The following is a 20,681-nucleotide window of genomic DNA, read 5'->3' as shown; positions in this document are numbered from 1 at the left end:
GTTATGTCGGGTTACGTAATTGTTGTTTGGTGTCAAGGTGGACTGGTTGGCTGGTTGGACTGCTATAATTCGTATGTGTAGGGGGGGGGTCGGTGCAGAAATGAAGGTTTCAATTGGAGAGGGTGTGATTTGAAGGGTGCCGTGGGGAGCAGCTTGGAAAACTGGTGAAGAGTGTTAGGATTTTTTAGGTGTTGTCGTGTTGTTCTTTGGAGCGCAGTTGGGTGTTGGGTGCTGTTATTTTATTGATTCTGTCATTTGGTTATGTTATAAGTGCTGGTTTGGGTTTGACATTCCCTTTTGTAGGCTTAGGTTTTTTGTTATACTTTCTTTTGTGGAAGTGTAACTTTGTGGCTGTGGTACATGGGTTGGGATACCCCTTAAGTATCCCCTTAATTTTATTCATTTATTGCTGATAAAAAAAAGGTATTGTGTACCTATGTATCGTTTTTGTTAACATATAAGTTTTGATCTAGTTCCCCCATATTTTTTTGTACTTTTTTAATAATACTTTTTTCATATGATGACAAATGATTGTTGTTACTTGAAGTGTCAACCTAACTGAAATGTCAAGTTAAGTTGCATAATAATACTTAACATAAAAGTTTTTATATAAAAAAATAAAACCAAGTGATGAAGGACATTTGTACACTTAAGTAGAATAATGTAGTCCAAAACTCTTAGTGGTTCTTATTCAGCTCACACAATCACAAAATTTTGTCATGTTTAATAAGAACTATAGGATCCCTATTCTATCTTCGGGAGGTACATGAATTTAACACAAATAAAATTGGTGTCAATTGTTAACTTAAATAAATATTAAAATAATTATATAATTGTCAAATAATACTAATTTAAATAAATAATTAAAAAATATAATTAACATCGGTTAAATTAATATTAATTTAAATAAATATAAATATTAAAAATAAATAAATATTAATTATATATTAATTGAAATAATATTAACTATATATTAATTGAAAAAATATATAAATATTAAAATTAAAGAAGATTAGTATTACTTATAATAGTTTAATATTAATAAATATTAAAAATAAATTATATTAGTGATAATTTAATTTACACTGATTTAAATAGATTAAATTAACATGGATCAATTTAACATTAATTTTAATAAATATTAAAGATAAATTAAATCAGTGTTGATTTAACTAACTAGCTTAAATAAATTTAAAATTACCATCAAACTAACTTTAGAGTCAGTTAGCATTATTAATATGTTTTAAGTTCAACTCATTTGGATATCGTTATGTCACTAATTTGATGGATTGTCTATGTAAATATAATTATTCTTGATTTAGATTATTTAATATGTAAAACATTTTATATGTCACTATTATTTATTATTATTATTGTTCAAAAGGGAGTGAGAGAACTTCTAACCATTGAACAATTCACTTTTTTACTTCGGTTGGTTGGTACGTGTTTCGTCTTTCACTTCTCAAACTCGTTCAACTTGTCCTTCCTTTCTTTGTTCTTGTTTCTCTACTTTAGTCAAGTTCTTCTTCCTTTGTAGGCTCTCGGTTTGAAGAACACATACAAAAGATGCTCCGACGCTCAAGTGAGTAGTCAATATTTGATGTTGAGTGCAATAAATGCGTAATAATGACGTACCTTTTTTCTTGGAAGTTGTGTTTATTTATATGTTTGTAATGGACCCGTTACTATTGTGTCAATATTAACATATGAGTTGTGATTAAGGGTGTATTATCTAGTTTTATGTAGGGGTGACAATGCGGGCTGGTCCGCCCCGCCTCGCGCACGGAGTGTGAGCTCATTTCACTAACCTGTCCCACATAAGAGGTAACCCGTAGACTAGTCCGCATAAGAAAAATATTTTTATTTCCAAAAATTATAATTTCATTAATTATAAAAAATTTTATTACTACTACTGAAAAATTAAAATTTTATTCTTGTTTCAATTCATTCATTTAAGACAAAAATATAAATTTAAGTATGAGGGTTGTTAGAAGAATTGATTAAAAATAATTAAAGTTTTTGCTTTGCATCTATTTTTCCTATATATATGTATGTAAATGTATAAGAATATCTTATCAAAGTTTTGCTACAAAATATTTTAATGAAGATGAATAATTTTTTAATTATCCTATTGAAATCTCTTATTTATATTATTTTTTTATTAATAGATTTTAAATATAAGACTTACTTAAAACTAAATTCATTGTCACTCTTCATATTACATCCATGACTCAACTAAAGGTCTGGTCCTGAGTAACCTGTAAAGTTCCTTCTGCTTGTTTTTTTCTTTTCTGATTGGTGTTTGGATCTCCTGATTTGTATGTATTCGATTAAACATAAGTGATTTATTTAGGTAGGTTAGACTCTATTTGTTCTAGTAGGAGGTTAGTGACAAACTTTTGGAAGGAGGAGTTATTCGTTTTTGTGTGATTTTTTACATGGTTGGATCACCCCTAAAATGATTTTTTTTTATTGTTAATAAAAAAAACTAACTCCTTTAAATGATTAAAATAAAATTTTCTTTTTTTTAGTACATTAAATTATTATTTTTTAAATAAAATAAATTTCACACTGCAGTAATGGATGAATGAAGTATGATTTTTTTTTTAAAAAAATATTTCTTTATTTATGCGGGTTATAGCTGGCCAACCCGCTCCGTCCCACTGTTAGCCCGCACAGATTGCGGATTATACAGGACGGACCTAAACAGGTCAGCAGACTAAATTAGTGAGTTCATCCTGCATTTTTTAGTAACAAACTGCGAGCCAACCTGAATGACCTACTCAACATTGTCATTCTTAATTTTCCGTAGGACTTAATGTTATTAATATTTTTTTTATTTTAATACATTTTGAACAACTAATAGGCTAAAATCAAATGCCAAAACTTATAAAATTTGTCCCATTGTTATGGGTACAATTATGATTATCTAAATGTCAACCGGTACAATTATGATTATTTATATGACGATGTAGTTGGTTATCTACATGCGATGGTTCTAAATAGAAATCGACCCTGTCCAATAAGCATTTCATCCATGATTTTGAAAAAAAAACTCACATTTTCTCTATCATTAATTAACTATTAAAAAATTAAATTAAGTTATTTAATTTAAATATAAATTAAATTATTAAATAAAAATTAATAAAAATGCTTGTTAAATTTTGAAGAGTGTCAAATGTTCCATGATTTCCTCCCATTTTTGGCAATATGTTCTTACATTTGATGCTGGAACCTGTTCCTAGGACTTCTTTCACATGTCATATGAAATAATTCACTTAATATAACAGGACTCTTAAAATTTCACTATGATTCAGTGAATGAGTAATAAATCCAAGTGATCATGAAAATCTTATTTTATCCATCTTAACTTAAGGATATCCATAAATAAATAAAACTATAAATATTACAATAAGTACCATGATATAAGAAGAAGAATGAATGAATATTTGGTGTTTGAATAAAACTACTTGTTTCCCAGCTAAAATATTATTTGGGTTTATGTTTTGTGATTTTTATGTTTCAAAACTGACAACTCCCAAACATATTAACTTTCAAATACAAGAATCATGATAAGTTAGTTAGATATATCATGCAACCTTAATGTGAATCCATAGCAAATAACATTTAATTTGTAATTATCCAGTTTCTTGTTTTCTAATTAAGGACAAAGATATCTTCTAAGTAAAAGATATTAACTTTACAAAGATCAATTAAATTTTACTAATATCTAATATCTTATTAAGATGTCTTTATCAAAAAAATAAAATTTGTTTATAAAAAATACTTTATTTAGAATTTTGGTTTCCCCTATTTCAACAACTGATTTATTGACTAATTTGACTCACTGTTGAAACTCCTCATACACGTCATGACCTAGTTTCCATTTTTCTCATACACATGAAAAAGAAATGGGTATTAGAAATTAAACAGATTTGCACAAGTACTCACTAACACATGCATGCTGCAGAAAATAAATGTGACATTCATGTTTTCTTGCTCAAATCCTAAATATCATAAGAGTCTTGTAACGAAACATAGTAATTTGTCGCAAAAAAACTAAAACCTAAGAAAATAAGCTATTCCTCACCTTAGGTATTATTCACCTTGACTTTGCTAGGGTTCTAAACTGCAGGAGCCTTACCTTTACTACTCATTAAAACCATCTTATTCTTTTCAACCCTTTTTTCAACTACTTGATTTCCCTTTGATTTACTTGCTGTTATTCTCTTCTGATCTGAGCAACACTTCTCCTTCACTTCCTCCTTCTGCTGCTGAATATGTGTGATGCCATCATAGCCACCTCCCAATGGATTAATTACTCCATATTGACTCGGCCCAGAAGAAGCATCAGAAGCCATAGAATCGTCACTTTCTACATCTGGATCAGCTTCTGCATCTTCATAATCATAATCCAGGCTATAACCCTTCTCTTCATTATCATCATAATGTGCCTCCTCATCTCTGGGAGATCCAATGTACATGGTCCATCCAGATTCATTGCTGTGACATTCCTCTTCACCTCCCAACATCACATGAGGTGGCTCCATCCTGATGCTGCCAAGAAGAACAGAAGAGGGAAAAGTAGGTTTATCAGATAGTTTTGAGAAGGATAAACAAACCAAAGCATGTAGAAACTACAGAAAAATTGAAGGATATGCTGAAGTATAATATAGTACAATTTAATATAATATAATAGTATAATATGATATGATATGATATGATATCTCTCTTGAATAGAAGTGAGGAGGGAGGTTTTACCAGACACCTGAAAACTCTTATCCCTCCATGTTTCTGACCCGAAATCAGTTTTCCCCAAACACAGAAGATACAGGCAGATTGCAGCCTCAAAAGCCACTTAGAAATATCATCATATTAATGGCATGGAGGAGCCTCACCTCACCACAACACCTGGAAAATCTACATAACTCATTAATTGTTATCTGACTTACCTAGCAGCAGCAAAGAGAAAGAGAGAGAGACAGGTAGAAGCTGTCAATGAAAGTGAAACAAAAAGCATAAATACATATATATGTATATACCACAGTTGCTTGAATTTGAAAGGACGAGGGGTTTCACAAGAGAAGATGCGATCATCATTATTTCTCTGCATCGGTCATTAAATAAAAAGACAGCTTTAAATGCAAAGTGCAGATTGCTGCAGGCTGCAAAACCGGAGAGAATATAAGACCCATTGTTTAAATAGGACGCAAGAGCACCTCTTCATTACCTGATTTAGCTTTTAACTCCTTCAAATTTTTTTGTCACTTCATGCGAAACAAACTGGCCCTTTCTCCCTTCTTCACCTCTGAAATACTGCCAAATTTAACTTCAGTTTTTAAGATTTTACATTAAGCCCTCACTGCCAAAGCAAGGGGAAAAATTCTTGCTGTATATGTCAACAGACTTCTCTGCTTCTCTCTGATGCTCTTTTTGCTAGCTATATAGCTTTCTAGTTTGCTAGCTTCTTGGCTAATTTATTATCAGAAGATTATATATATAATAAGGATTTCATTTTCCAGTTTTGGTAATATGCTTTTTATTGATGATAACTTGTCCACAGTTTTGATGCAACAGGTTTCTCAGTGATTAGATATATAGATAGTGTGAGTAATATATGGCACTGGGGATTTCATGTTTGAACAAAGTAAAAAACTTTTTTTTTGTCTTCCAGAAAAATGTTTACAAATATCTGCATATTTTCTTTTTTCTTGTTTATCTTAGTTTCTATTATTTATAGAAAAAATGTGGTTTTTCTATCTCAGGTGATGAGGTAAAAGTGAAGTAAGCATATATATCCCTTTCACTACAGCTTTGACTAATTTTTTTTAATAACATTTCTTTTAATATTTGAAATAACCCGGTATTATTAATGTGATATTTCTTATTCTTAAGATTCAGGATGCTGAATTCATTAAAGATTACAGGTCAATTGTTGTTGCCAATTTTAAATATAAGATTATTTTCATGATTTTGGCAATCAGTTTGCTCTTGTAGAATGGGTTTGTGCAGGGCAGACAGATTCATGATTGTATTGGTATTTCTTCTGAAGCTATTAACTTGCTTTCTAAAAAGGTTCACGGAGGTAATGTGGCTTACAATGATGATATTCACAAAGCCTTCGACACTATGAGTTGGAGTTTTTTACTATTAGTTTTGTCACGCTTTGGTTTTCACCCCTCGTTTGTCGATTTGATTAGTACTATTCTTCGTTCAACTATGCTTTCTATCAGAATAAATGACAGTTTGGTGAAATTTTTTCCTTGTAGTAAAGGTGTTAGAAAAGGTGGTCTTTTGTCTCCTCTACTTTTCTGTCTTGCAGAGGAAGTTTTTAGTGGAGGTCTCTCAAAGCTTGTGAATGATAAGAAGATACTACATATGGTTAGCTCGCAAGGTTTTCTCACTCCCTCTCATATTTTATATGCGAATGACATTTTTGTTTTCTGTAGGGCATATAATAAGTCTCTTAATTTGAGTATTTTTATTAAAACATATGGTGATTTTTCGGGTCAATATGTTAATAATTCTAAGAGTAGTTTTTTCACCATGGATAATTCTGCAAGATTTGTCACCAAAATTCAACGTATTCTTTTTTGTAGTCATGGTTGTTTGCCTTTCACTTATTTAGGAGTGCCTATTTTTGTTGGTGCTCCAAGGTGTCGTTTTCTTCAACCTTTGGTTGATAAATTCAAATTGAAGCTTGCTTCTTGGAAAGGTAAATAGTGATGGATCGTATTCAGTTGGTCAATAGTGATTACGGGTCTTCTAGCTTATAGTTTTAATTTGTATAAATGGCTTGTCTCTCTTCTTAAGCAAGTTGAGCAGTGGTGTCGAAATTTCATTTGGACTAGTGATATACTGAAAAAAGATATAGCTACTATTAATTGGGCTAGGATTTGTTCTCCCCTTGAGAATGGAGGTTTGAAGATTATTAACCTTCACCATGAAAATAATGCATACCTTCTTAAGCTTGGTTGAAATTTTGCTTATAGCAACAAACCTTGGTCTTTGCTCTTGAAAGTCAGGGTTCTTAAATCAAAATACGAGTTTCGAATGGTTTATAGATCCTCATCTCTTTGGCCTGAAATTAAGCAGTTTTATTCTACTATACTTGATTATACTTCTTGGATTGTTGGTACATGTTCTTTTATTAATTTCTGGAATGATAAATGGTGTGGTACTACTTCGTTAGCAAATATTGTAGGATTATCTGATGGAGCTAGCATTCCGGATACAGTCTCTCAGTTTTGGGTAGGTGGTGATTGAAATATTTCATTGTCTTTACAGCATATCTTTTTAGTCATATCATGGTTAGGGCAGAATAGAATATTCCTAATTGGATTCTAGATGAGTCTGATCGTTTCACTCTTAAATTAGCTAGGACTTTTTTCTTGGATTCAGGAGTTCCATGTGGTTGGGGTAAATTTATTTGGTCTTCATATCTTTCACCTTCCAAAACTCTTGTCCTTTGGAAAGTTTTTCGTGGGCGACTTCCTACAGATCAACATATTCAAAATAAAGGTCTGCATATTTGTTCTATATGTACGCTTATCATGAGGAATTTATTCAACATTTATTTTTTGAATGTTCTAATGCTTTGCGTATTTGGAGTTGAGTTCGACAGATTTTTCTTACTTCTCATTTCTCTAATAAGGATGATCTTCTCTCTTTTATTAAGAGTGATGGTAGTCCTTTGGTTAAATTGATTAAGCTTGTTGTGATAACTTTTTCTATTTGGATGATATGCTGTATGAGAAATTATGTTCGTTTTCAGGATAAGATTGAGGTTTCTACGGCATTTTCAGTTATTAAAGATTTAAACCGTCTAGTGGGTAATTCGTCTAAAGCTTCAATGAAGAATGATATGTTGGATTTCAATGTGATCAAGTTTTTTGGTATTAATACTCGAACTGGTAAAGTTCTTCGTTCTCTTTCTGTTAGATGAAGTTTTCTTCACCAGGTTGGGTTAAAATTAACAATAGGGCTGTTAGGGGATATCTTGGTCTTGCTACTTGTGGAGGTATTTTTCGTGAGAGTATGGGGGAATTTATTGGAGCTATCTCTGCGTTTCTTGAAGTTCAGATTGCTCTGGTTGTTGAGTTTTATGGGGTTATACATGCTGTGGAAGAAGCTCAAAAGATGGGCTTACTAATGTTTAGCTGAAATGTGATTCTGCTTTGGTTTGTGTTGCGTTTACTGCGTCGTTTACTGAGGTTGTAGAATAAACCTTTAAAATTTAATGAAGGTTAAAAAAATCTCTGTTATTTTGCTGAGATTTTAAAATAAACCTTTGAAATTTAACGAAGGTTAAAAAAACCTTTGTTATTTTGCTGAGGTTTTAAAATAAACATTTGAAATTTAACGGAGGTTAAAAAAACCTTCATTATTTTACTAAGGTTTTAAAATAAACCTTTGAAATTTAAAGAATGTTCAAAAAACCTGTATTATTTTTCTTGAGGTTTTAGAATAACTTTTAGAACTTAATAAAAGTTAAAAAAACATCCATTGATTAAATCAATTCATAGAGTTATATTAACCTCCGCTAAATAATCTCTGTTAAAATATTTTTTTCCTATAGTGAGGAAAGACTAATTGGCATATCAGAGTTAATAGCAACGGTTATAAAGAGTGTTGGGAATTTGAAACAATATCTAAATATAATTTATTACAAGTATTATTAGAATTCTTACTATTATGAGTTTTATTATTATATAAGTAATTATGAAATTTACAAATAGTTTTATTTTTATTTGTTTTCATATTAATGGGTGGAATTCCTGTATGTAAATATTGTTAATACGAATAGAAGTGTCTTGAAGATTTTCCATCTTACACAAAATTATACATATCAATACCTAATTAATCATGATAATTAGGATGTAATTTAATTTTTAAATAACATCTAATTATTACTTGATTATTAGATTGATTGTAATCAAATTATAAATTATACATTGAGGTATAGGCCATTAATACAATTTCTTTCAATAACTATCTCTTTAAGCATATCTCTTTAAGCATGGGAAATAGACTAGATCAAAACTTTTTTATTAATATTGTTTAGAAAGTAAATGGATGAGAATAATGATGGGAAGACATCATTGCTTAACCTCACTTAGGAAGTATGTCAAGGAAAGAAATAACCTTTTTTTTAAAAAAATAGTTCAGATAAAATTTGATTACGAGTGCAACTCCAATGTTGAAACCGAAAGAAAAAAAAAAACTTAATTCCATAAGTCTAAGATGTAGTGGAATCACTTTTTATTGAGATGACAAGAGTTCAACAGGTCAAACTTAAACTCATGGACTGTATGAAGGTAAAGTGTATTATGACTTTTCAAAAAAAATTGTTTCATTTAGAATATATCTGAAAATAAAATGAATAAATAAACTTTACGAAATTAGAAAGTTAAATTTAAATTTAATTTATGAAACAAAATATCTTACTTGCAATGCACAAATATCAAAAATATTTCTATAAAATAAAATATAATAAAATTTAAATTTATGTTAGCATAAATATTTTTATTTTTATTTTTCATAAAAAGTATTTGAATCATCGACTTTAATTTTTAAAAACAATTTTAGACAAATAATTATACATTTCTTTCTATTTATTACAAATTATTTAATCAGTTAAACAAAATATTCTGAGCACATACTTTTTCAAAATGCCTTCAATCAAAGTCATATTATATCCAAACACGAAAAAAATATATGGAGTACTATATTCGTCACCATTTTCCGTTTATCATTTAAATCCATCTTTTCCTAGACATATTTATTTAAATAAATATTGGAAATATCTTTTTTAATCTATTGCGAAGTTGAGCTTCATCTTTTGAGATGTGGACAATAAACTTTTGATGAAGATTGAAAAACATGTATCTGCAACAGATTTTTCGATGTTCAAGTTAATAAGAATGATTGAAAATATCAAGTATATGAAATTAAGTGAAGGAATTGAGTAAGTACTCATTACATTTATTTATAGACTTTTAGACCCCTACAATAAAAACTTAATAACTAAGAGATATAGTTGGTTGTATAAGTACTTAAATAATATTGTATATCAATACTCATTTGATTGCTAGTTATGAATAAATATCATACATAGTTATTAGTTGTTTATCCAAGTTATTTGGATATATTTTCCTTATTTGAATACTTAAATATTTTATCGATCATATTTAGTTATGGTTATATCTCCAAATATCTCGGGTGAGTACATAAGTCTAAGTTCGGAATTTGTACATGTGATTTTGCAGTTGAATCGATTTATAAGCTCAATGAGTTTTATTATATTAACGACCCTGGGTTGTTAATTATGAGATTAATTTTTTTTCCTGGCATTTTTGTTTAACCTTACAACAATAAATTTAAAAGTTATCTACGGATAATTATTTACGAATTTAGATGCATAGATAAATTAGGACTTTCATATAGATTATACGCACGGGTATTCCTATATAAAATCAAGTTACATCTAGATTTTTGCATATGTAACAGTAAAGTAGTATGATGACAACAATTCACAGGTAAAATCCTTACATAATTTTTGTGAATTGGGGTGAACATTTTTTTGAAGGATGTTATCCTTATGGTAATTGGATCAGTGGGTATATAAAGTCATGCATGCCTACTGATTTTATATACGAATTATAATAAATGACTTGTTGAAAAATTAAAATTGATACTAATAATAATAATTACTACTATAATAATCTATACCTATATATAAAGGGGATTCCCCTGCTCTTAATTTTTTTTCCTATTTTATCCTTATATTAATATTTAATTTTATTATTGTATTATGGTCATTGTGTCATTTCTTATTCCCTTACTTACTCTTAATTTTTTTTTTCCATTTTATCCTTATTTAATAATTTATTGTATTAATTTATTTTGGTTATTTGGACATTTTATAATTTCAAAAATTAATAAAATAATTTTTTAATTTATTTTATTTGTTATTATTTAACTGGAGAGTGGAGAGAGTGGAGAGATTAATTAGTTACTTTTCTGTTTTAAAGATCTTCTTCTCTGTTAAATAATGTAATATTTTGTGGACCACAGGAGAGTGGAAATTTGGTACGTTACTTTTCTGATTTAAACTGATATTTTTTTTTATTAAAATTGATTTAAGAAAGAGATTTTATGATTCTTCCCTACACATAACCTATATAGGTACCTACTTCCCACTTTCTCTCTCCACTACTCTTTAACTTCTCATTTTAATGTTACTAAGAAAAATTGTTTTTAAAAAATAAAAAAAAATAAAAAAAATAAAAAATGCGGATACACAGGCACGTCAGTGCCTGTGTTCCCGCTAATAATAATAATATTTCAGTTACCTTGAAACACATTGTTAATATTTTTATTTTTTTTAGCTAAAATCCTCTTATTTTCAAATGTAATATCTCTTACATGCTTTTAACATATATATGTGGGACTTTATGCTCCATCTTCCTCTTCCAGGGTGCTTCTTCCTGCACCTCCATCCCTTCTTCAACCACCCCCATATACTTTTAAAATTCCAAATTTGTCCTTCAGTAAAAAAAGATAAAAATAGAAAATTTGTTTTACTTTCTACTCATAGTGAAAACGAAGAACGAAGGTGTTTGGTCTTGGTGCTTGGTGCTTGCCGGTGGTGCTTGTGGTGGTAACTGTGGAGGTGGTGGTGGTAACCGTGGAGGTGGTGCTGTTGCTGTGGTGGGTGGTCTTCCCTGCGCTCTTCCGTTCAGGTAAGTCTTTCGTGCTTTAAACACATTTCTCCGGATTGGGTTAATCCGCTAGATCACCGGATTGTATAATCCGTGCAATGAATCCACCCCTATAATCCGGAATGTTTTCACAATCCGTAAGACAATATTAAATTGTTCCGGATTAGTTAAAGCTGGGGTAAACCGGATCCAGAACAAAGATATTCACTTTTCCGGATTGTATAATCCGGTACATTAAAATGAACTATGGATTACGTAATCCGGAAGTCATTTTAGAACTTTAAATATGACTTACAGATTATGTAATCCGGAATGCAATTTGCTGTTTTAATTTGACTTATGGATTAAATAATCCGGAAGTCACTTTGAAGTTGTGAAATGCATTACGGATTATCTAATCTGGAAGGTACTATTTTACTTATGGATTACACTATCCGGAAGGGTAATTGAATGTTGTTTTTATTTTGCATACTTGTTTGAATTTATGAAAATTAGAATAAAATAGAAATTTATGTTTTATGAATGAAGGTGTAAGTATGGACATGGAGGTTGGATTGATTACAAAAAGATCGGATGAAGTAGAAATGATATATATGGAAGAATTAATGAATTCTATTCATCAACATGAATTAGTTGAAGATGATTATGGTACTCATTTTACAACAGATGAGGTGAATAAAATTTCATTATATTTATGTTTATTGCTTTATAATTTGAAGAAGTGTTTTTGTAATATTGTTGGAATAACTTTGTGTAGGTTTTTCCTTCGCGAGAAGACTTACTTGAATGGGTCCGTAGGGTTGCTTATAGACTTAGTTTTGTGATTGTCATTATTAGGTCTGACATAGCAAATGGGAAGCAAGGGAGAAAAACATATGTCTTGTTAGGTTGTGAAAGGGGGGGTAGTTACAGAAAGTATAAGGATGGTTTGGAGGTTACTGTAACTGGTACTCGAAAATGTCAATGTCCCTTTAAATTGCGAGGTAAACCTATTGGAAAGGGTCAAGGTTGGGTACTTAAGGTAATATGTGGTACTCATAATCATGATTTGTATGATACATTAGTTGGTCATCCATATGCGGACAGATTAAAAGCGAATGAACATTTCATGCTTGTTGATATGACTAAAAGCATGGTTAAACCGAGTAGCATACTACGTACTTTGAAGGAGAATAATGAGGATAATATGACAACAATAAAGCAAGTATACAATGCAAGATACTCATACAAGAGATCAGTTAGAGGACCACGAACTGAATTACAACAATTAATGATGTTGTTAGACCGTGACAACTATCTTCACTGGAGTACGTGTCATGAGTCTTCCAATATTGTTAGTGATATTTTTTGGACTCATCCTGATGCTGTGAAACTTTTGAATGCATTTAACATTGTATTCTTGATGGATACGACTTACAAAACAAACAAGTATCGACTGCCTTTGCTTGAGATTGTTGGTGTGACTTGTACAGGTTTGTCCTTTTCTGCTGGTTTTGCATTCTTATCTAGCGAGAAGGAAAAGAACTTCATATGGGCACTACAAAAATTTAGAGGGTCACTTTTGACATCGCATGTGGGGCCTGAAGTCATTGTTTGTGATAGAGATCTTGCTTTGATGAATGCCATCAATATTGTGTTTCCTAAAGCAAGAAACCTTCTTTGTCGGTTTCATATCAATAAGAATGTTAAAGCAAAGTGTAAAATGTTGGTTGATTCTGTCGAGGCTTGGGAAGTTGTGATGGATTCATGGAGGACTATCATTGATTGTACAAATATTGCTCAATTTGATGAGTTTGTTAAAAGTTTTGAAACTATTTGTTCACCGTGGCCATTACTTGTTGAATATGTGAAGAACACATGGATTATTCCGCACAAAGAAAAATTTGTAAAGTGTTGGACAGATTCATTAATGCATTTGGGAAATACAACATCAAACAGGTATATCAATGCCTTTACTTTGTTTAATTCATTATAACGTCTAATTGTTTTATGTTTTATACTTATACAGGGTTGAATCAGCTCATTGGTCTTTGAAACGAATATTACAAAATAGCATGGGAGACTTGTGCTCATGTTGGGATGCTATCAAGCATGTTATTATACTTCAACATAATGAAATCAAGGCATCCTTTGAAATGAGTCTACATGTGATAGGACACACATTCAATGTGCAGTTGTACAAGATGTTGGTTGGCTTTGTATCTAAACATGCTTTGATTCTCATTGCTAAAGAGTTTGATCGGGTCAATGATGTGGGGTTTGATAGTGAATGTTGTGGATGTGTACTTAGACGGACTCACGGATTACCATGTGCTTGTCAATTAGCCAGATATGCTATGGGTGTCATTCCCAAGCCTCTTGAGCGCAACATTCCGCATATATATCTCGAAGCCAACTCAATCGTACGTTGACGCCTCGACACTGCCTCATCTCAGCCTTCCCACGAGTCTCCTCCACCCCTAATAACTCAGTTAAAATAGTTGCAGCTCCGTTGTACTCTAAGGGCACATACGTAGGGAATTGACCCAAAATGGGGAGGTGTAAAAGAGATGACACATCATCAAGTGTGATGGTCATCTCACCTATAAGAAGGTGGAAGGAGTTTGTCTCAGCATGCCACCTTTCAACAAAGGCTAAAATCAACCCCCTGTCCCCCACCTCATAGCTTATATTGCACAGACTAAATAATCCAGAATTTTGTATAAGAACTTCAATCTCAGCATGAGGCATCCCAAATTTACGTAATTTCCTACCCTGGGATACCAATTTAAGTTCTCCCCGATCCTAATACAAAATTTGTATATATTTAATATAATTAAATCAATTTAAACAATAATTAACAAAAACAATTTAATTGAAGGTTTTTTTGTTCTTACCTCACCATCCCAAAGCTTAACAGCAACATGGTCAGCAAAATTTACCAGCAAAGACATATCAGAAGGTCCTCCAGGAAACCCTTCTCCCTGGTCCATTTGCCTATCATCATGTAATTCTTGTTGATTGTCATTATCAATATTAACATCACCAATTCTTTCCTCCACAACACCTCGATCTCTTCTACGGACAGATGTCGTTGGTCTTGTTCGATCATGACCTTGAGATCCACCACCTCTTGTTTTAGCCATATCTGTCATAGGTGAACCATGGCACATAATCTAAAAAAAAGTTTTTCAACTGGAAACAAAATAAACTAAACAAGATTGCCCAAAAAAAGTCATTACCGGATTAGCCTAAAATTAATACTACCGGATTATCTAATCCGAAACCAACAATTAAAAAACAAATACCGGATTATCTAATCCGAAACCAACAATTAAAAAACAGATACCGGATTATCTAATCCGAAACCAACAATTAAAAAACACATACCGGATTATCTAATCCGAAACCAACAATTAAAAAACAGATACCGGATTATCTAATCCGAAACCAACAATTAAAAAACACATACCAGATTATCTAATGCAGAAGCAACAATTAAAAAACACATATCGGATTGTCTAATCCGGAACCAACAATTAAAAAATACATACCGGATTATATAACTAATTAATCACTACCGGATTATATAATCCGAAACCTATGTAATCCGGAACTATTCAAAATAGACTACCGGATTTGGAACAATTGAAAAACACTACCGGATTACTTGAATACGGAACCTAACTACACTACCGGATTTTAGAGATTTCTGTGATACGGAACAATGCTTTAAAAAAAATCTGGAACTAACCTTGGATGAAGAGGCTCAATGCTTGGAGTTACAATGGAGGCTGCTGGACGAGAATGGAGGCTGCTGGGCGAGAATGGAGGCTATACACTCATGCAAGGCCCAAATCCTATTGGCTCCAATTAAGGCCCAAATCCAACCCCACTCATGCCTTTACAAATTTTTCAATTTTAAGAAAAAATGTACACCTATACAATTTGTTTAAGATTAAAAAGAAAGAAGAAAAATTCTAGTATTATACACTCTAAAGCAATAAAGTTTTTTTTTTAAAGCCTCTTCTATCCTCTTAGTCATGGATCCTATTAAAGCCCCATTATGTTGTTTTATGGATGGTCCTCCATCATTCTATTGTGCATTATCTCTCATATACTTAATTATTAAAGTTTTTGTGATCATAAAAAAGAAAACAATTGTTGAGGCTATAGATGGTCTAATCCAAGTAGCTTATCTAAATGGTATAATCCCAGTAAACTATCTATCTGTTTTGATGATAACAAAACTTAAATGTGACTTACTTGTTTAAATAAGAGTTTATTATCTAAACATTTCTAATGCGTGTTTTGTGCTAGTTGAAGGATCTCTAGACCATTCATTGGTATCACTAGTTTCATGACAAGTGATCTAATATTTCTCATATGTTCTTATTCTAAAATAAATTTGTAATAAGTTATAACAATTAAAGTTTTCTAGATATGAACATATTTGAAACAATATCTACAATGTATATATGTCCAATTGTGGGAAGCTTTTATATGAGAAACAATTAAGAAATTGTTATGGAAACAACATATTTGAACAATACAATTTCACTTTGATTAATTGTTAGATATGCAATCTTATTTAAATGGGTTCTATCAATTAAAGTCAAAAGTTCAAGAAGAAGCATACAATGACTATCCAAATGAAGCTTCTTGTCAAAGCACTAATCAAGGAAATATAAAAGATTTTTTTTATAGATGACAAAGCAAATATCATATCTTAGCCAAAAAAGTGTTGCAACAAAAGCTATATAAAAAGGATTCAAGATAAAGATGGTCTACACTACTACAATCATTAATTCTTTCTATCTTATAACGATCATATTATGCTAAGTGTTATTTATGGGTAAACGAAATCATTGTAATTGTTCACATTGTGAAGTAAACAGTGTAAGCTTAAATTATTCTTTCTTTAAAAATATTCTTATTTCTTTCTCTGAGATCTGAATCTCGGAAAATGTGAAGATGGTACAATCAGGAATGGTTTGTGCACTCATTGTAACTAGGAGTGGTTTGTGTACTCATATAATCATTAAATGGATTAGTGGAACCTCTTAAACATTTGGTTAATGAAAAATTAGACATAGCTTGTAAGTATTAGTGGATAGCTTATAAGTATTAGTGGACCAATATAAAATGAAAAATTCTTCATGTACTATATCAATTTCAACTTGTACCCTATCATCTTTTAAACTTTTCAAAATCATCCTCTATTATGGATTTTCAAATCTGAAATTCAAAAAATATAACAAAAATCAAAATCTCGTTTTGAAAAAGGAAATATGAAAGGCAAAAAATAAATTATGGAAAAGAAAATTCAAAACACAAAATCTGAAAATGCATATTATGGAAAAAAATTTACAAAATTCAGAAATGTGTTCCAGAAATCCAAATCCAAAAATATATTCTAAAAAAAGTGTTATGCAAATATTTGTTTATCCACACTCTCATTTTATTTAAGGTCATTTTCATAATTTCACATTTTTATCATTTTAATGATAAATTGGGTACCGTTTGAAATTGATATGGTGCAGAATTTGTCCTATAAAATTTGAAATGGCAAATATAAAATGGCAAATTCTTCATGTAATATATCAATTTCAACCTGCACTGTATCATCTTTTAAATTTTCCAAAACCATCCTCTATTTTGGATTTTTAAATCCAAAATTCAAAAAATACAATTCAAAAATCAAATTCTCGTTTTGGAAAAGAAAATCCAAAATAAAAAAATAAATTATGAAAAAGAAAATTCAAAACACAAAATCTAAAAATGCATTATGAAAAAGAATTTCCAAAATTCAGAAATGTGTTAAAAATATCCATATCTAAAAATATATTCCAAACAAAAATTTCAAAAATACTTTTTCTATCCACACTGTCATATTTCATTTAAGGTCATTTTCATATTTTACATGAGATTTTTTATATTTTAATGATAAATCGAGTACAGTTTGAAATTGATATGATGCAGAATTTACCATATAAAATTTTGTTTGGGTTGTTAGTATGCTAGACAGTCAAACCTAATAAAAAAAATTCAAGTTCTACTGAACCCCTTCTAGATCCAATTATACTAATATTAAAAATTGTAATGTTATTGACTTACACTTTCTCAAGTTGTACGGTACAAAAATATATCTACCTAAAATTATTGTTTATTTTTGTCGGCCTCCTACCTTATTGGTGTTGGTCTGAATAATTCATAGGCAAAAGATTGAAATTACATTTCTTACTAATGGTACCTCTGGAAAAACTTTTTCTTTCCATTTTTTTGAAAAGTGAGAGTATTTATATTTTATATTACACCAGTTTAAGATTCCAAGATTGGTTTTAATTAAAAAAGTGATTAGCGGAAAAGTAGGACTCATATTAAAATGAATGATAATTTACATATAAAATAGCCTTGAAGGATGGAGAAATAATCCACGATAGGACAATAGTTTATTGATCCATATGCATAACCAAACAAATTAATAACAAATTTATTTCACCCTACAAAAATACAATCACGATGAATAATGAAATCACCCTATACGTATATCCTAGAAGAAACACAGAAGAAACTGAAAGCACCCCCGCATAGTAATTAAAATGAACTATGACACAAATAAAGCAGAAGCAAAGTTTAGAACAACAATGAGTTTACTACAAGGGTTGTGAAAAGAAGAGAGAAAGTTGCCACTGTGGAGGTGGCGGAGCCCGGTGATGGAGGTGGTGGTGGAGTTGAACCTGGCTCAGTTGGCGGTGATTGAGGTGATGGTCCTGCTTCGCTGGTAGGTGGAGTAGGTGTTGTTCCAGAACCAGGTGGGGTAGGAGTGGTTCCAGAACCAGGTGGTGAGGGTGAAGGTGAAGAACCTGTGACGCTGACGCTCAGTTTTTGGCCACTGCTGCAATGACCTTGGATTGTGCATGCAAAATAGAACTCCCCAGTACGATTCAGAGTGATTCTAGCTGGTGATGTTGTAATCACTTCCTTGTTTTGATTCACGCTGCAACCGTCAAAGCTTGCCTTGTCGTTGAGCTCGGCCACGGTGTGGCTTGCGCTGAATGTGAACACTGCAACAAAACATCATAACATAAACAACACAACATAATGCCAATTATAAACATAATAAAACAGAAACTAAGATATGATGATAGTGGCACTCACCTAGGATGTCCCCCTCTTTGAATGTGATGCCGGAAGCCCAGTCGGAGTAGAATGAAGCGCCACCGGTAGGACCACTTATCCACCCTGTGGTGTTACCTACTGTGTATTCTGCAGCTTCTGTGGCTTTCAGAATCGTTGCAGAAACTGCAATTGCTACAAGAATGACCATGTTAAGAAACTGACCCATCTTGTTATGAATGTGTTATCAGATCGACCCTGTTTGGTTGATGAATCTGTTCCTGAGAATTAAGAATGGCTTGAATGTGGCTTCTATCTGCGTTGAATATATAGAAGATAGAGAGGCTAACTCCGAATTATTAATGGAGAAATTTGATGGAGCATTTAGCTGGGTTTTCATATTTTAATGCAACAAGTTGTTGGGTAGCATACCAGATCAAGTCAATGCAAATACACGGTTCCAGGCTTCAACAATATAATATAAAATTTGTCTCCATTGTTTTTTACCCCCTCTCTCCACCCACCCCAACGTCACTAATTCCCCAATCTTAGAAATATGTTAATTTCACAAATGCATACTCAAATACACATTCTACATATGGGTTAACCCATATGAGTTAAATTGATTTTTTTTCCTAATTCAAACTTTAAAATTTTTAAAATTTTTGGAGGTGTAATAAGAAAACTATTATAAAATGAGTCATTGTTAATTTTTTTATATAACAAATGAATTTTCAATATCGACTAATATGCTAAAAGATTTCACGTTGATTCATAGATAACGTTGATGTTATAATATTTATAATAGAATCCAGGTTGAAAATTCTTTTAATAAGAAAACATTTCTAATAATTTTCTTACTATAAACAATTAAAAAGTCTAAAGTTTAAATTAAAAAAATAACTAATTTTATTCTATTATACTCCAAACACAAAAAATATATATTTAATCAGTAAAAAATTATTCGATTGTTAATATATTATGAACCTTTGAAAAATTACTAACATGTTTGAGTGTATGTATTATTTGTGTAAAATTTATAAAATTAAATTAAATTTATAAAATATAAATATTTTATGTTAAATAATAAAGTTTAAACACTTTTATCATAAATATTATTTTTTTCTCTAAGTGAGATATTAAGTTATATAGTAATGTTTAAATAATAATAAAGTTTAAACTTAAATTAGGATACCATAAAGTTACCTTCATCATAGAATACAATTTACCCCACAAGAATAAAATTACGTTCACTCCATCACTAAAGTCATTTAAACTTGATTATTATTGTGTATTTCTTCCACTTTTTTTAAAACTTTATATGTTGTATTGGTAAAAAAATAATAGGGATTGGGTCAAACGGAATTTTGTATGGCTGGCCATTAAGTGTGAACCAAAAAAAATCTTCAACAAAGTTGCTTATTCTTAGAATTTAATATATTGAATTGAAAATGAAAGGATTAAAGAGAGGGTCTCATGTCCAGAACAGGGATGGAGCCAGGTCATACTCGTCGGGTCAATTAAAAATATAAAACTCATCAAATTTCACAACAAAATTATAATTATATAGTTTTTAAATAATCCAAAAAACATGGCTAATAATTTAAAATATATATATATATATATTCAATTAAAATAAAGTGCATTACTTACTAAGTTATTTTTACAATGTTTTACTTTTCTAAAGATGAATACTTTAAAAGAAAGTTGTATAATATAAAATTTAGTTTTCTTTTCCGAAATGTGTTTAGTTGAGATTAAAAACGGTATAACCTTACAAATAAAAGAAGATAAAAATAGTAAATAGAATGTGAAAATAGTAGAGATAGGAGAAAAGGGTATATTTTATGTGTTTGTTTG

The 20,681-nt window shown here is 30.7% G+C and overlaps 3 protein-coding genes across 3 annotated transcripts; 1 reads left to right on the top strand and 2 right to left on the bottom strand.

The window, feature by feature from the left end:
• Positions 1 to 3,974: 3,974 nt before the first annotated feature.
• LOC137822601 (uncharacterized) lies at positions 3,975 to 4,550 on the bottom strand. The gene has a single exon (XM_068627510.2). It carries the CDS (start codon positions 4,548 to 4,550, stop codon positions 4,125 to 4,127), a length of 426 nt encoding a protein of 141 aa, XP_068483611.2. The 3' UTR covers positions 3,975 to 4,124.
• A 7,709-nt stretch (positions 4,551 to 12,259) lies between these two features.
• LOC150025261 (protein FAR1-RELATED SEQUENCE 5-like) lies at positions 12,260 to 14,048 on the top strand. Its single transcript, XM_090295691.1, has 4 exons — positions 12,260 to 12,394; positions 12,481 to 13,661; positions 13,732 to 13,912; positions 13,956 to 14,048. Exons 1-4 carry the CDS (start codon positions 12,260 to 12,262, stop codon positions 14,046 to 14,048), a joined length of 1,590 nt encoding a protein of 529 aa, XP_090151817.1.
• A 4,076-nt stretch (positions 14,049 to 18,124) lies between these two features.
• Positions 18,125 to 19,207, bottom strand: LOC137820081 (cucumber peeling cupredoxin). The gene is made up of 2 exons (XM_068623869.2): positions 18,864 to 19,207; positions 18,125 to 18,769 (listed from the first exon to the last, which is right to left on the bottom strand). Exons 1-2 carry the CDS (start codon positions 19,048 to 19,050, stop codon positions 18,339 to 18,341), a joined length of 618 nt encoding a protein of 205 aa, XP_068479970.1. The 5' UTR covers positions 19,051 to 19,207; the 3' UTR covers positions 18,125 to 18,338.
• Between the last annotated feature and the right edge of the window lie 1,474 nt (positions 19,208 to 20,681).

The sequence above is a fragment of the Phaseolus vulgaris genome, chromosome 9, assembly GCF_051622355.1.
Source record: "Phaseolus vulgaris cultivar YP4 chromosome 9, ASM5162235v1, whole genome shotgun sequence".
Classification (NCBI taxonomy): Eukaryota; Viridiplantae; Streptophyta; class Magnoliopsida; order Fabales; family Fabaceae; genus Phaseolus; species Phaseolus vulgaris.
This window is presented reverse-complemented; position numbering and strand designations above follow the sequence as displayed.

Coding starts and splice junctions, on each gene's coding strand:
- LOC137822601 (XM_068627510.2), bottom strand. CDS start 4,550: ATGGAGCCACCTCATGTGATGTTGGGAGGTGAAGAGGAATGTCACAGC.
- LOC150025261 (XM_090295691.1), top strand. CDS start 12,260: ATGGACATGGAGGTTGGATTGATTACAAAAAGATCGGATGAAGTAGAA. Junction 12,395..12,480: donor CTCATTTTACAACAGATGAG/GTGAATAAAATT, acceptor AACTTTGTGTAG/GTTTTTCCTTCGCGAGAAGA. Junction 13,662..13,731: donor GGAAATACAACATCAAACAG/GTATATCAATGC, acceptor ATACTTATACAG/GGTTGAATCAGCTCATTGGT.
- LOC137820081 (XM_068623869.2), bottom strand. CDS start 19,050: ATGGGTCAGTTTCTTAACATGGTCATTCTTGTAGCAATTGCAGTTTCT. Junction 18,770..18,863: donor CAAAGAGGGGGACATCCTAG/GTGAGTGCCACT, acceptor GTTTTGTTGCAG/TGTTCACATTCAGCGCAAGC.